The 16244-nt window shown below is 37.3% G+C and overlaps 1 protein-coding gene across 3 annotated transcripts in view; it reads right to left on the bottom strand.

Annotated features, from left to right (window-relative positions):
- The window catches only part of LOC138710710 (regulator of G-protein signaling 9), a 493358-nt gene that overhangs the window by 9010 nt on the left and 468104 nt on the right, over positions 1-16244 (bottom strand). For all 3 annotated transcript variants that reach the window (XM_069841776.1, XM_069841777.1, XM_069841778.1), the window contains one exon: positions 7783-8748. In XM_069841776.1, the coding sequence (XP_069697877.1) occupies positions 7783-8748 (966 nt within the window). The remainder of the gene's footprint in view (positions 1-7782; positions 8749-16244) is intronic.

Raw genomic sequence — 16244 nt, 5'->3', positions numbered from 1 at the left:
AGTGCGTAAGAAAATGAATATAGAAAACGAGTAGTAGAAATGAACTATAGTTTACAGGATTGATAGAATTCAGAACCAAGGAGGAAGAAGAGTAGATGAGAAGGCGTGGTGAAATAGATGGGCGATAGGGCTCAAAATTGGTTTGGCCTTGCTCTTCATATGAATGAATAGATGTGGTCGGAAATTACGAGTACCGTATATTGGACGACACTAGAGTGATGGAGGACATATGGGCCACGCTGATCATGGAATGAAATATATTGAAAGTTATGGGAATAAACGTCAGATCCTGAAGGTTTCTCAGATAGTCTTGTTTGATGATTAAGATAGACAAGACGGTGTTAAGCTTTGTAAAGCCACATTCTATCTTTACATATTGTGATTAAAATAATTTAAAGTAGGGTTATCACATTCCGGTTAATCAAATTAAGAAAACTACAATATTTGGTTCATCAAAATGAAGACTCCTCATACCGAAGATAAATGCATACCTAGTCATCCGAATTGTTTGCATAGGAATATTTATAGAATTTAAATTTAAATGAATGGTTTATAATAACATTACAGTTATTTCTTTCTTTGCCAGTCAACTTTCCTTACAACACAGTTCTTCAAAACCTTTGTAAATATTTTCAATTTTAATTCCACATTTGTGCTCATGAAATGTAGGCCTATAGTTGTAATTTTAATGAATTTTATATTTGTTATTAGCATTGATTAAGTAAAAACATTAAATGATATTATGTAAGATACATTTTCGTACGGTAACGAAATCTAGAAACTTCTGCCGGATTGTTTTTCAACACACAAAATGAGAACATGCCCTGAAAAGGGACATCGTATGATAACCCTAATTTAAACTAGGACATATTATTATTCATTATGTACTAAAATCTATATATAATTATTAGTTGTTCTCCTTTCAGTTGAACAAAACTACATAAATGACCAAGTCCATACCTTCGACCTACAGACTTGGTACCTAAGTCGTCAGATGTATGTGGGAGAGAGGGAAGGTGGAAATTTTTTCGCTACACATTGTTCTAAAACATTTGCTTAAATGTTTCAAATTAATCGGTAAAAGAAAGTTGTAATTAAATCACTATGATATATAAGTCTCTAACTTTCGCGTGATTGTCTTCAGAAGAAGTTTTATGAATTAACAAGTGTTTTCTCCCCTTCCCTTCCGCATACAAATTTCTAGCTATTCTTTTCTGGTGCAAGTTTATAATTTAATTCTCTATTTAGTTATCACTTCTATAAAACACAAACACGTTTGAATTCTTAACCAGACATTTAGCTCTGTTGACAATTAAAGAAATGTCACAAAGTCTAGCATATATATTTGAATTATTCGTTCTCATTCCAATATGACTATAGAAAATAACCTTAAATAGATATTATTTGGGACGTTCTAGTCGGCCGAAAAACTTATAATAGATTTCTGCCTCTCAAAACCATGATTGTACTACAAATAAGTCATGAGTAGAGCCCGGAATTTCAAACATTTATTTCGAAGAAAATAGACAGACAGAAAGGTATTAAAATATGAGAAATAGGCACTAAAAGGGAAAAACACCGAAAATAGGCCTAACTTATGATTGGTGATCATCAAATGTTGAAAGGTCTTGTATAAAAGGATAGCGCCATCGATAGACAATATGTCTTCGTCGAATTCACGAAAAAAAAAGAAAGATGTAATTTACTTCTTAATGACACACTACATTAAGGCAGCATAACTCACAATTTAATACAAAACCAACGTTGTTATCTCTACAAAGTACTGGGATAAATTGAATTAAATTGCTTTTAAATTCAAGCTGATTGTCGTGGCAATGTATTTTGATACACAGCTACAGGTTGTAACTTTAATAATGGCAACTATTTATTCATTACGAATATACAAGTGATACATCTGTGAAACTTCTACAGTCCTTCAATGTAGTAACCAGCATTGTCTACAACTCGTTGCCAGCCATGTAGAAGTCGTAGTATTCCTTGTAGCAGCTCCTGTTCTGTTGATGTTTCTGATGGACCGCCCTACTGCCTGCATAATATCGGGAACAGTCCGGAATCGAACGTCACGAAGTGATTCCTTCATCTTTGGGATTAAGTCATAGTCATAGGGGCTTAAGTCCGGTGAATGTGGTGGTTGGAAAAGCACTTCCCACGCACAGCGACGGTACAAATCAGCTACAGGATGTGCCGTGTGCCTCCTTGCGTTACCCTGCAAAATGATGGGAGGATTCTGCAAAACATGTGGGCGCTTTCTTCGCAACGCTTGTCTCAGATTATGCTCCAAAAACGACAGAAATACTGTGCATTAACTTTCTGTCTTTGCGGGACGGTGTGTGTTAGGATGACGCCGTCACAGTCGTAAACAACAATCAGCATAACTTCCACATTCGTAGAGGTACGACATACCACTGTTTTGCGTGGTGACCCGTAATGACGCCACTCATTTTATTGGCGCTTAAGTAGAGGTTCGTATGACCTGACCCATGTCTCATCAAGCGCAACAATACGCCGTAAGAAGGCGTCTCTTTCACGATCATAACGCTCCAAGTGAGTTTGAGCGGTGTCGTATCGTATCCATCGCCGTGTCTCTGTCAAATCCCAGGGAACCCACCGTGATGCAATTTTCTAATTTTAGGCGATTCTTTAGAATACGAAACACAGTCATATGCGATATTCCTATCTCCTGGCCTAACTCACGTACCGTCTGTCGTCGATCTTTGTCCAATAGCGCGGAAACAGCTTTAACTTCCTCTTCATTAACACTCGGACGACCCGGCCGAGACATGTTTTCCACGTGGTCACGCCCCTCGTTGAAGGCTCGAACCCACCTCGCCACAGTCTTGTATGGAACGCCGTCTATCCACATGCCTCAACAAGACCGTCATGACATTGTCGTGCTGTACGACCACAGGCAGATTGAATTTTTAGCCAAGATCGCTGTTCCTGCTTTGTAAACATGGCGAAACAACCGCTTAGAGCTGTAACTAACAAGAGACTAACTTCAACTCTCCACAGCGCATGCGCTGTGGGTCGGATGGAAGAATCCTTTTAGGGGGGAGGAGGTCAGACATAGACTAACATGTGGTAGAAGTGACAACAATTAACTCCGTCTCGTTTCGCTTTTACAGCAGTGTTGCCACCATTAAAGTTACACCCCACGTATTATTCTGCGGCAATGTCCTGTTTCCCGTTGATAGACTGTCTGTTAAATTTGAGCTGAGCGTCACTACTTTTTCTGTTGCCAGATCATGGTTGGTGTTATAAAGAGACAAAAAGGATAATAAGAATCCTTATGCTTTAGTTGCTTCATTTTTATGTATTTATTTTATTTATTTATTCTGGTGTTGTTAAGGACACAGCCTTCTCTTCCACACTACCGGAAATACATAACAACAACGAAGTTAAACTATAAACAAAGCAAAATCACACGAAAATACGAACATGTACAGGTTACAGTCACATAAACTTCGAATGAGAGACTTACTTTCAAGTGACTTTTAGAGAACCCGGAGGTTCATTGTCGCCCTCACATAAGCCCGACATCGGTCCCTATTCTGAGCAAGATTAATCCAATCCCTAGCATCAAATCCCAACTCCTTCAACCCATTTTGATATTATCCTCCCATCTACGTCTCGGTCTCAAGTTTTCCAACTAGCACTCTATACGCATTTCTGGATTCACCCATACGTGCTACATGTCCACCCCATCTGAAACGTCTGGATTTGATGTTCCTAATTATGTTAGGTGAAGAATACAATGTGTGCAGTTCTGTGTTATGTAACTTTCTCCATTCTCCTGTAACTTCATCCTTCTTAGCCCCAAATATTTTCCTAAACACCTTATTCTCAAACATCCTTAACTTCTCTTCCTCTCTCAAAGTGAGAGTCCAAGTTTCACAACCGTCCCGGACAACCGGTAAGATATCTGTTTTATAATTCTAACTTTCAGTTTTTTTGAAAGCAGACTAAATGACAAAAGCTTGTCAACCGAATAATAGCAGCTTATTTATTCTGTGACTGAGTATTATAATTATATCATTTAATTAACAGAGAGATTATTAAATTAATAAATACAATCAGAATTTTAAATTATATAATAGACCTATTCTTACGCTTATTTCGAAACATATAAGATTAAAGTTTAAGAATACGGCAAATGAGTTGAAAGTGGCAAAATAAGCAAAATGTAAATACGCACGAGAAACTGACAAGAATGCGAAAAGAAAACATTTATTCATTGAGGATATATTATGTCGATACCCGCTGCCGATTAAAAAGGCATTTTGCGAAACTTCCGGGCTCTAGTCATGAAAATGATAGTGGAAGTTTGTGTACATTTTACTGTTGTTGACCGGCACTTCCCATGAAATTCATGTCATGCCTCAAAGGAAGGTCCAAACAGTTCATAGTTCGGCGTAAGGAACAAACTACAGTCTTTGCGGTAAGAGAAAGTGCCTGACATTTAAACACAACAGCATTGCCACTCCGTGTAAATCACTGCTACGCAGCGAAGTTTGCCCGTGTAGTGCTTAAAAAAGAGCTGGCAACTATCCACATTTCCATGACAACCTAAAAGAATTCAATACCAATATTAGTTCTAGGAATAAACTGTTGGGATTTGTACTAAGTATACTAGTATGTACTAGTATATATGCTGTTGTTGACCTTGAATTATGGTGGCGTGAGAGAGTGAGGTAGAAAGGGTAATAGTTGTCAAGCACTTTCTTTCCTTGCACGAACTATAGTGACTGTTACTTTACTCTGGAAACAATTTTGGTTAGATAAATTCTTTGCTAACGAACATGGATATTGTTAACGTATTCTACTGGAAAGAAAGTTAAAACAGCCGACGGATTTTTTTATCAAGTGAACCAGTTCGTTCACAGTCGTATAAAATTCAAAATTGGTAATGCAACTATGAGAAGAATTTTCTTAGAGTAATTTATTTTACCTCTGTAATTCTGTTGTTAAATAGGTGTTATGAAGATGATACAGACTTTCTCATTATTAAGGACAAGAGAGAAGAAAGGAAAATGGAGGCTGAGAGGAAAGAGAAGAGAGAGGGGTAAGGAGAGGAGAAAAAGGGAGAAGTAAAGAGGGAGGGATTAGAGAGTAGGGAGAAGAGATAAGAGCAAAACAAGAGGAAATGAGAGTTAAGAGAACAAGGAAGAATTGAGGTAATGATAGGGAATAGGGAAGGGGTAAAGACAAATGAAGAGAACAGTGAAAAAAAACTATGCGAGGGTAGGAAAGAGGAAAGAACAGGTATGGTAAATAAATAACAATCTGTCGAATCAACTTGCACATCCTTGCCGTTCCGAGGGTTTCACTAGTGTCTTTCACCCCCTCGAAAGCTCGCCACGTCTTCTCAGACTAATGCCATCTGCGAGCTAGCCACAATCATCACATCGGCACCATTTTGGGTAATGCTATTGTAATGATGATAATAAATATTGAAATGTAGAGTGACGGTAAAATGATGGAGGGAAATGGGAGAACTCTGAAGAAAACACTCATGAATCTTTGTTTTGTCCACTACAAATAAGATTCCGCTATCACCGGCATTAGAACAGGACTCGCATTGAACGTAAGCCAGTTTTATATCAACTGAATTATCGAGGCAGCTAGACTTATATGAACACAGCGCCAGGATAATGGTTGTAATGAGGGCTAATGGAGAAAGTTGAAATTCTGGCAACGGAAACGGGGTGAATTTGCATTAAATTAATAATATAAATATATTTAAACTGCACAATTCATACATTAATTCAGATATCGTACTTTTTTGATATGATAAAAAATATCACTACTTGCAATTCAGAAGAAAGATTTTTTAAAATTTGGGTGAATAGTAAGTGCTTCATTTCTCTATACAGCGTGTCAAAAAGGTTCGTTTTCAACGTTTCGGAAATAATAGAGGAGGTAAAAACAAACATATTTCCTATGTGATAAAAATCTGGCAGATGCACCATTTTGCCAATGGGTGTTCTAAAAGGATAGGTCGCTTGGCTTCTTACAGTCAGTTCTGTTTTGCCTGCAACGCGATGTAAGGTAAATCGTGTTACAAACGCAATGAGTGGATTGCTAAGAAAGGTAGATTTGCATTTTGCTAGCAAGATCATGGCCACCTCGATCGCCCGACCTAATCTCTATGGATTTCTTTGAGTGGGGGATATGAAATGTCTGTTTTACGAGACCCCGATAAATATGGCAGAAGAGCAGATTTTTCACGTTGTTGAAGCTACAGCGATAATTCGACAAACTTCTGCCATATTTAGCGTAGCCTATCAGGCAGTCTGTACTACTTAGAAATCAATTGTGCATTCAGTAGAGGTTTTTTCACATCACTGCATTCAGGTAACAGAGTCTGGACACAATCTCTTCACACCTCTTATTAACTCACAGCGCCGAAATGACAAATCTGAGAGATATTTGTTGCATGAAACATGTGTTTGTTTTTACCTCCTTCACCATCCCTGAAACGTTGTAAACGAACGTTTTTAACACCCTGTATATTTTGAAATACAACTAAAAAAATGGACTAAAACAGGCATATAAATTACAATATGATAAAATAACTCAATTGTTGGGAAATGCGTAAAACGCATTATGAGAGAGTTTGTGTCATATTTGAAACACCGATCTTTTTATTACAATGGGAGTTGCCATAAAGATCAGGAAAATGCTAAATCGCTGAAGTAATGATACACGAGATACTGGGTGTCTGACATACGAGGAGATGAGCAAGAGGAAAAAATGCAGTAGGTACTGCGAAGTCACCGCGACTCATGCGTTCAAACAAGTTCTCATTCCCGCTGGGAAGCCAAACTGTACTCGCCTAGTAGCTCAGTAGCGTCACTGACCGTTGTGATAACATGTATTGTGTATTGATAAAGAATTAATTATTTTGCTAAACTTTAAAACTGAAGATGTAAAAGATAATATCGTAGAACATTTTCAGATTCCCAGATACCTAATACGTTTATTATTTACAACTTAGTGACAAAATTTTGTGCTACGGGATCACTGCTGTATAAAAATAACAATAAAAGTAGAGATATTCTTACTGAAAACAAATTGCACGAGATGGGTGCCTGTTTAGAAGCAAGTAAGAGAAAGTCTATTCTTAAGTCATTACGACAGAAGTACATCGAAAGAGTGTGTATGCCAACAATCCATATACGCTAAATAATTTGAAATAAAATAGGCCTATTCGTATAGAAATTAGCAACATCACTGAACAAGAACTTTACCGTGTTGCTATAAATATTAAGCCATGTGAGGTATATATCTTAGCAGAGGGACAACATTTCAAGATTGTACCTTAAATTAAGATGAGTGCAAATTTTTGTATCCCTAAAATGGCAATTGTTTAACAGCCAAACGGCGTAACGCCTTTCGCCATCAAGGCCGTAAAGAAGTCGGCAGAAAATCTCCTCATAACTCAGACACCCGTTATTTTCTTTTACAATAATTATATCATTCTTGTTTATGTTAGTGTGAAGTATTGGTTCGGTAATAGTCACTGATAATCGACACGATATTTTCAACAGATTTAAGAGAGGGCCGCTTGTTCAGCGAAGAACAATCACAGTGTCCATGTTTAGGAGAATACATCCATAATGTGCTGAAAGATTTGGAATTATGAAGTGGAAAAAGAAGCAGAAGAAGAGTGAATGAAGGGCATATTGTGAGGCGTAGTTTGAAGAAGAAGAAGAACACCATACAAGTGCATTTTGTTGCTATCGAGTTGTATGTACTTACTCGTCTTCCCATGGACATATTTCATTGACTTTCCTGCTTTGAGGATCAGCACGTTCCTCCCACGAAGCAACAACACTTTCAGTATGTAAAGCACTATCACCACCACTCGGGCAAACTGCGGGACTTTCTTCAGCTACTACCACAGGGGTCGGCTCCAGTAAAGTCTGACTGGCACTCGAATCTTCAACAGTGCTATCCACAACTGAACTTACACTTATGAGGGGGGCCACAGACACAGAGGATCTCTTACGAGACTTTTTATAAGTCCTTAAACATGGATCATCCCCACTCCTATTGGTCCTATCCTGTTTGTCTGGCAACACGGTCGTGGTGGATGACGAGTCAAAAGAACGTTGTGCTGGTGTTCCCAGGGCAAAGTCCTCCGAGGAAGATACCGAAGGCCTAGTACTTCCAGGAGGCTTCGTTGTTACCGACGATCTGCGCGATTCAGACGACCCTAGGCCAACGATGGAAGCGGTCGAGTATTTTCTGACCGTCGTCTGGATTCTGGCGATGACGCGCTCTTCAGATGGTACGCGAACATTTTTCTCCGGCTCCGGTATCGGGGCTCCGACCGGACTATGTTGCTGCAAGGCGCACGATTTTCTCAGCCTGTCAGAAACTTCCGTTATAGCGACACTGACGTCAGAAGACGAGCTCCCGGAATCCAACTGCATGGAATTCTTACGGGAAGGTCTTGGCTCTGGCAAGGATAAGGGTTGGCTCGATGGCATATCCCACGGATATACATCTTCGCACATCGAAGAGGACCCTGCCGTGACAGAGATGCTGCCCGTTTTCCTTCTGGCAACTTCAGGCTGTGAAATGACCTCGGTTGACGTTGCTGGTGTTTCTGAGGGCGAATCCCAAGGACAAACGTCGTCCTTAGGGTTCTCACCACCACCGCCACTACGTTTCTCTTGCGCTTTCGATCCGTCTTCTGTTGATGCTGCCCCAGACGGCTCTCTGAAACACCACCATATGAGAAGCGCTTTTACGTTTCAGATACAGGTGCCAGTTCAGCCTTTGCATATTGAAATACAAAACGTATTTATACCAACGTTCCTCTATTTTTAAAGCTGTGCAGACCTACTGCTACTCAGAGGGGGAACATTTTTGCACTACCTGCCAATCTTATGAAACTTTAAATTTCTTGTAACCTCGCTTTCAAAGTAAAATTCCAAATACAGAAGCGACAACTGAGTATGCGCCGGAGCATTTCAGTTACTGCGCGGTTACGCTTCTGCGCAGCATGAAGGAGGAAACATTGATTTACACATAAATGCAAAATTTTTAATACAATTATATAAGGAACATCAAATGCACTTGAAAAGTAATAATATAAAATATGTACAAAATGAAAAGAGAGTAATCCCTTTTCTACCTCAAAATATTATTAATCATACAGCATAACATACTAAAGCCTTGGTTTTTCTGAACCGACGCATGCGACGTGCGAGGCCCGCCTCGCACAAATCCGGACTACACGAGAGATAGTGAGTGGTTTCTATAACTGCGAGATGCGAGGTCTGCGCACCTCGCAGTTATACAAACCACTCACTATCTCTTGCATAGTCTGGATTTGTGCGAGGCAGGCCTCGCACCTCGCACGTCGCATGCGTCGGTTCAGAAAAACCAAGGCTTAAAAGTACCATATAAGTAACCCACAAAGAAAATCCAACACTACAAGATGCATGCAAAACAAAGTTACTACTGAAATTGAAATATCTATATACAAATCACACTGACTCAGTGCTCGCAGTAATGTTTCGTATTAAATAGCTACATTATTACATAATTATTGTGAAGTTGTAATCAGTTTGCTTTGTTAGAAATTATCATAACCTTTCGTTAGATATTGTAATTGCCTGGTTCGTTTTGTGTCTATAAGGTTATACACCAGATCCTAAATATTTACTTGTGAGGAAATCCTTCATCATATTATTTCCATGTCACGAGATTTCTGCTTTAGACAACTCGAAACAATTACGACAGAAAGCAAGATGAACGTCTTCAATTCCCTATCTGGGAATGGAAATCTGTTCCCTTTGGTTTCTTAGCCACCACTCCCCAACTACTTTAAGTCGCAGTGGAAAAATTGTTATAAAATATGCCTTATCAATGCAAATGGATTAGGAACTGAATGACAAATGGATATAAATATTATTAGAACTTCTATAAAAAAAACAACTGTAAAACATATTTGGGTCAAGAAAAACAAGAAAGATCACCAACTGCGTGATTAATAACTATAATGACATATTGTTATTATTTAAATGTAATTACACCAAATGCTTAACCAATACAAATTGTTTTAATATGCAAATATTAATATATGAGAAATACATAACAATTTTTATAGCCTATTTGATAGTTATTTTATAATCCCCATTACATTATGAATTTCTTAATATATTTTATTTATTTTATTCAGTACTCCGACATTTTATTTGGCATATAGTCATTATTATGATTATAATCATTTTATTCTTTGTCTTCTCCGTTACCATAATTGTTATTAACTGTTTTCTTCACGACAGCAGAAATATGTAAATGACAATGTCTTTTTTTTTTAGTAGGTTATTTTATGACGCTTTATCAACATCTTCGGTTATTTAGCGTCTGAATGAGATGAAGGTGATAATGCCGGTGAAATGAGTCCGGGGTCCAGCACAGAAAGTTACCCAGCATTTGCTCATATTGGGTTGAGGGAAAACCCCGGAAAAAACCTCAACCAGGTAACTTTCCCCGACCAGGAATCGAACCCGGGCCACCTAGTTTCGCGGCCAGACGCGACAATGTCTTAACCAACATTCTCATTATATTTACATCCCTACATTTATTATCTGATGGAAGATAGTCTGACAATATTATTATATTATTATTTAAGGTTTCTTTACATAATTGCATCCTTTCCACTGCGACCAAGATTGACATTTTGTAAAAGTCTTTCAATATCTGTATCTAGATCCTTTTATTTCGGCTCTCCTGAAGAAGCCCATTATTATTATTATTATTATTATTATTATTATTATTATTATTATTATTATTATTATTATTATTATTATTATTATTATTATTACTATTACTATTATTACTATTATTATTACCATCAGTTCAAAACAACAACAAAATGTATTGTACTCTTATGCTACCATGAATAAACAAATACCTGGGCGCAACAACCCATAGAGGACAAGGTCGACCAGCCGACTGCCAGCCTTATGTCCGCATACCTCAGCAGAGGTGAACGATCATTAACCCAGTATAGGGGTATAGTGTGGTTAACATGATGATCTCCCGTCCCCACGATTATATCTGGTTTACTGAGTCGGCTGTTCACTAATTATTGTAGCTCCCCAAATTCATCACGATGCTGTGTGGGCACCGGTTCCATACAGTGATCAAATTTCATGAGATGCGTACTATGATGACTTATACCACGACACTATGGTGCGGAACTTACGCTACCATGTCTCACTGTTAATGTAATTATCTTTTAACAATTCATGCAGAAATTTCTATTCTTTCAGATCATGACCTTAATGTTACCGAATACACACAAAATGTTATACCACTGTTATTGTATTTTATATATTCTCATGGTATGTTTTACATAAAACATAAATACGCATGGACATCAAGGGATTTATAAAAAATCTGTTTGTAAAATTAATTATAAGTTATTGATTTATTTTTTGCTACAAGTCATATTTACATCATAAAAATACGTAGAGTCCAGATTTAAACTTGATGTATGCATAACTGCAACCATTACTGTGTGTTGATATATAGTAGTATTAGAAAATATGCACAAAATCTAAGATTAATAATTATTAAAACTGTATACCTGTTAAGTTGATTATTTCGAATTTGACTCACTTGTACTAAGTAGGGAAGTATCAATTGTATCATCTCGTAAATACTGAAGAACAATGGACGTAAAAATCCTATTTGAATGAAGATTAAATAAACAAAAAATGCAAGCATACGCTGAAGTAAGCGGCTAACATTACACGATAAACAGGGTGAATGTAAATTCAACCGATAATTAATTGTGTTGACTGTAGAAGACATCACTTGACGTATTTTGAAGTAGTAAATCACATGCCGGAAACCCTTTGTTTCTTAGCAACATGACGCGAAAGTGTCCAGGTAAGAATCCGATGACATTTCTTCCTATAAGACGTAGGCGCTCACACTGTAATTCAACTGAGTTCACAATGTAAGGCACTATGTTTACAAATCGACTACGCAAATAGTACAATGGCTTGGTATACCTTGACAGTGCTTTTCGTGATAGATGGATTGGGAGTGGTGGTCCAGTATTCTGGCCTGCTAGTTCACCTGATTTAAGCCCGTTAAACTTTTTTGAGTGGCGACCGAAGTTTATAGTATTCCAGTTGCTTTAGTCGAAGATCATGTGGTACGGGCCGTTGCTGCAGTCCACGAGTTAAGAGAAATTCCTGATATGTTTGCAATGGTCAGGCGATCAATAAATTATGAGTTGCATAGCCTGTATCGAATCAGGAGGACCACACTTTGAACGAAATCTACAGTAATTTGTTTTTGTTGGACGACTGTGTAAGTGCATCTTAGTGCTAATTTTTGCTTTTGTGTGTACAATCTTAGATTATTAATTTGATTTTTATTAACTAATTATGGTTTGTTGAAATTATAAGTTAGAATTATTGTACTGCAAGTAAAATTAAAAATAAAGTAATAAAACGTAAGCAGTTTTAAAATAAAAATAAATAATTAACACCCTCTACCTTGAGAATAATTGGCTTCTGACGATTGGTTTGTTATCTCAAATTGTTTACTTTGATGTCCTCTACAACTGCTGGAGTTTGTCGGTTGAATTTAAATTCATACTGTAGCCTATGCTTAAGAAACGTGTTTGATAGAAAATCAAACAAATGATCTAGTTGGTCGTTATCTTGCCAAATCTAATGTGTGCGTCTGGTAGCAATGCGAGGAAACTTAAAAGTTTATATTCTAAATTCAGAAAATGTTAGCTGCACGAACAGAAATTTCAACACTATGAAATAGCAAAAGTCGTAAATACCTCCACCAAAAATAATAGAGAAACAAGTAAATATTGAAAGGACAGACTGACTGGTTGCAATCCAAAAACAAGAGACATGTTTAATCATGGTTAAGAAGTAAATGTATGAAAATAAACTTGGACGATCTGACAACTACTCTGCGAATTTTGCACTGAATTTTCTAACAAAATCTATAGCTCAAAGTAAGATGTTAGTTACTATGACTTGCCAAATTACAGAATGTATATATACTACCTGAATTATCGTGTGCATTCCATATGCTGACAAAGATATAAACATTCAGTTTACCTTATATGTAAGATCCTGTCATCAAACTCACTTGCATAAAAAAGGAAGTTGAGAATTCTCTTAAAATACAAATTTCTGCTTGCTATTTTCTGCTTTACCCGTATATTAAACTTCAATATACCACAATGTGCATACATCACACTAAGAAACAACTGTGTCTGTCTTACCTTTTATTTGTAATAGTGTGTCATGAATTCTTGTGTTTCACTTCTTTCCTGGTCATTTGAATAAAAGCTTCAAAACCAACAACATGCAAAATCTGTGCAAGATCAATACCTGAAATTCCCATTTTCCTTGTGATATTAATGTTTATATTTTACAGTACAATATGCATACTCACAGTATTGCTCAACATTAGCGTCTTTATAAGTTGTTGTCAACAATTCGAATGAAACTTCTATATCTTATGTGAAGCATTAAGGTACATTATTTAGCAAACTTCTAAAAATATTTTGATCAACAAAGTATTTCATACTTGTATACACTAGGAAACCCTAACTGATTAATATAAGAAACAATAACGAAGAAACACATTTTATGATTTGCGGATGGAATTGTACAAAAACGTCATAGAGCCAGGCAATGTCAATGTCAATGGGGGAAATGAGAGGAGAAACACTTAAAAGGTACGCGGAAACGCATTCTTACAAGAGAGATCGGGGCTGAGAAAAAAGAATATGTGAGTTCCAAGCCTGTTGACCACTTTTCTCACTCCGAGTTTCGCCGTTCCACTGAAGGGACTTTGAAAGGGAAAGCCAAAAATGGAGAGCACAGGTACCACAGAAGGGCAACAGGCCAGGATCGCCGAAGATGTTAAAAGCCGCAGTCCTCGCAAGAGAATGGATCCGAACCCTTATATTGTGCGAACGACACTCTAGTAAACTCGCTCCAAGTACCAAAGGTAATATGCAAAAGCAAGCATTCGATTTAGAAAGATTTAATTTGAAAAAATGCCGAAATTTGAGTGGAGAGGGAAATGTAGGTCTGTAGCCCAGTTCTCTTGGGGCTTGTTCAGACAGTTGTCTCAGCGCCTTAAGAAAACCATAGGCAGGATATGTTGTCTCAGTTTAGAAGACTAACCAATTCTATCTGAGGTGACTCTATTAAAATATAGCTCCATCGACTTTGGGGGCATGATTTTGGAAAGGATGGGTGTTATTGTTATTGAAATAGCCTGACTTGAACTTCAACACAAGACAGGATGTTGGGGAGGTGTTTCTGGCATAAGATGAGCTGGGGATGGGTCTTGAACATGAGCCTCGGTCAGGCAATAGGTGGTTGCCACTTCACAGGTTGCTCCCGCTGCTATATTCCGGGTCTCAGGAGACAGAATTCAGCTCCGCCAACTCAGGATAAGGGAAGGAACGAAGACAGGAATTTGGGGAGGGGGTTCTTGCTTAAAATGGGCTGGAGGTGAGATCTAATCAAGAGCCTCGATCAAGCAAAGGATGCTTTATGCTTCTTAAGTCTTTCCCGAAGCTTCATACCTGGCCACCTGTAACCGAGTTCAGCTCCGAAAGCCGAAATTGGAAAGGTTTACGGGTGGATTAAGCCTGGCTTAAGATGATTTTGAAGTGTGTCAGAATCGGGAACCTTGTGTATGCAATTCGCCAGCCGTAACACCTGTTCTTTATTAATGTATTATGGTCTTCAATGTATTGTCTAGTTATTTTGAAGCTTTGAAGTGCCAAGAGAAAAGGATCAGAAAAATTTCTCCACACTCATACCTTTTACTTAACTGATAAATTGTTTATACTTGTAAAATGAATTGATCTACTTGATATATATTTTATATTTTTGTATAACGTTTGACTTGTTCCACATTTTAAAGCTACAATACTGATATAAGGTCTATGGAATATAATACATGAACATAAAGAAAATTTTACCTAAAAGTCAGGATACTTCTGAAATCGTAAATTTTGCCCAGAGGATAATTCATCTCTGTTAGTCATTATACTAGCTTTTATATAGTCTTTTCATGGAGATAATGAGTTCTGCCTTGCAGTCATCCCACCCAAGGAATACATTTTTTACGCTGCCAGAATATCGGAATCCAGGAAGGTATTTAGCAAGAGTATCTGAAAATATAATCAACCAATCATAATTCGTGGCAAGTTTCGTCGGCCGTATAGTGTCAGTGAGAATAAATAAATCCTTGATTTTATTTACAAATAAAGTAAGTAGAAAGCTCACTAAAAATGTAGCAATTTTTGTTTGTCTAAATGAAATACTGAAAAGTGAAATTCTTCGTGGAATTTTCATATGGGACCTAATTTATGAGGACAGAAGAATTATGTAAAAAAATGAGGACTTTTGTACGTAAAATAACAAAAAATTGTTAAGATATACTGTAGGTACTGTTTTAATTTCCGTATTATAATTAAGTACATTTTTTTTAAAACTATTAACTACGCAAATATTACGATTTTACTTTATGGTGAGAAATACTGTGATAAAATATCAGAACTGTCATGAAATGTATTGTCTGTAGAAGCCAACAAATATGATTTAATATATATCTTTTGAGAACAAAACAACTCAAAACTGTTTGTACTTTCGTGACTTATTCACATGCACATGTTTTTATGGATTATAGTTAATGTTCAACATACCTGAGAAAACGAGATTTTATGTGAATACTTAACACCAGAAGATAATGCTGTCTGTTTTGCATAGGATGTTGTCAATAATACTATCATTCCCCGAAAACCTGAACTATACTGCGTTCCACAATATCTGACAGGCGACGTAAACATTACCGGCAGAGGAAGGGAGAACGATAATTGCTATTCAACTAATGATAAAGGTCACATTCAAGGTTTATCTTGACGTCGGACGATCTGAAGCGTTCTACCTCCAGTCAACTTCAAGATAATCCTAGAATGTGACCTCTGCCATTGGTTGAACAGCAATTATCCTTTTCCCTTTCTCTGTCGGCAATGTTAAAGTCGCCTGTCAGACATTATGGAACGAAGTACAGGTAACCTGGAACTGTTTATGAGTGGTGATGTGAATTTATCGTCAATATTCCTCTTGACTAAGCATAAGATATCATGAAAGCTCTAATTTTACTGGCTTGACAGTCTTTGAAGATACCAAATA

This window comes from Periplaneta americana, chromosome 12, assembly GCF_040183065.1.
Source record: "Periplaneta americana isolate PAMFEO1 chromosome 12, P.americana_PAMFEO1_priV1, whole genome shotgun sequence".
NCBI classification, from domain to species: Eukaryota; Metazoa; Arthropoda; class Insecta; order Blattodea; family Blattidae; genus Periplaneta; species Periplaneta americana.
Note: the sequence above shows the minus strand (reverse complement) of the source record. Positions and strands in the feature narration are given on the sequence as shown.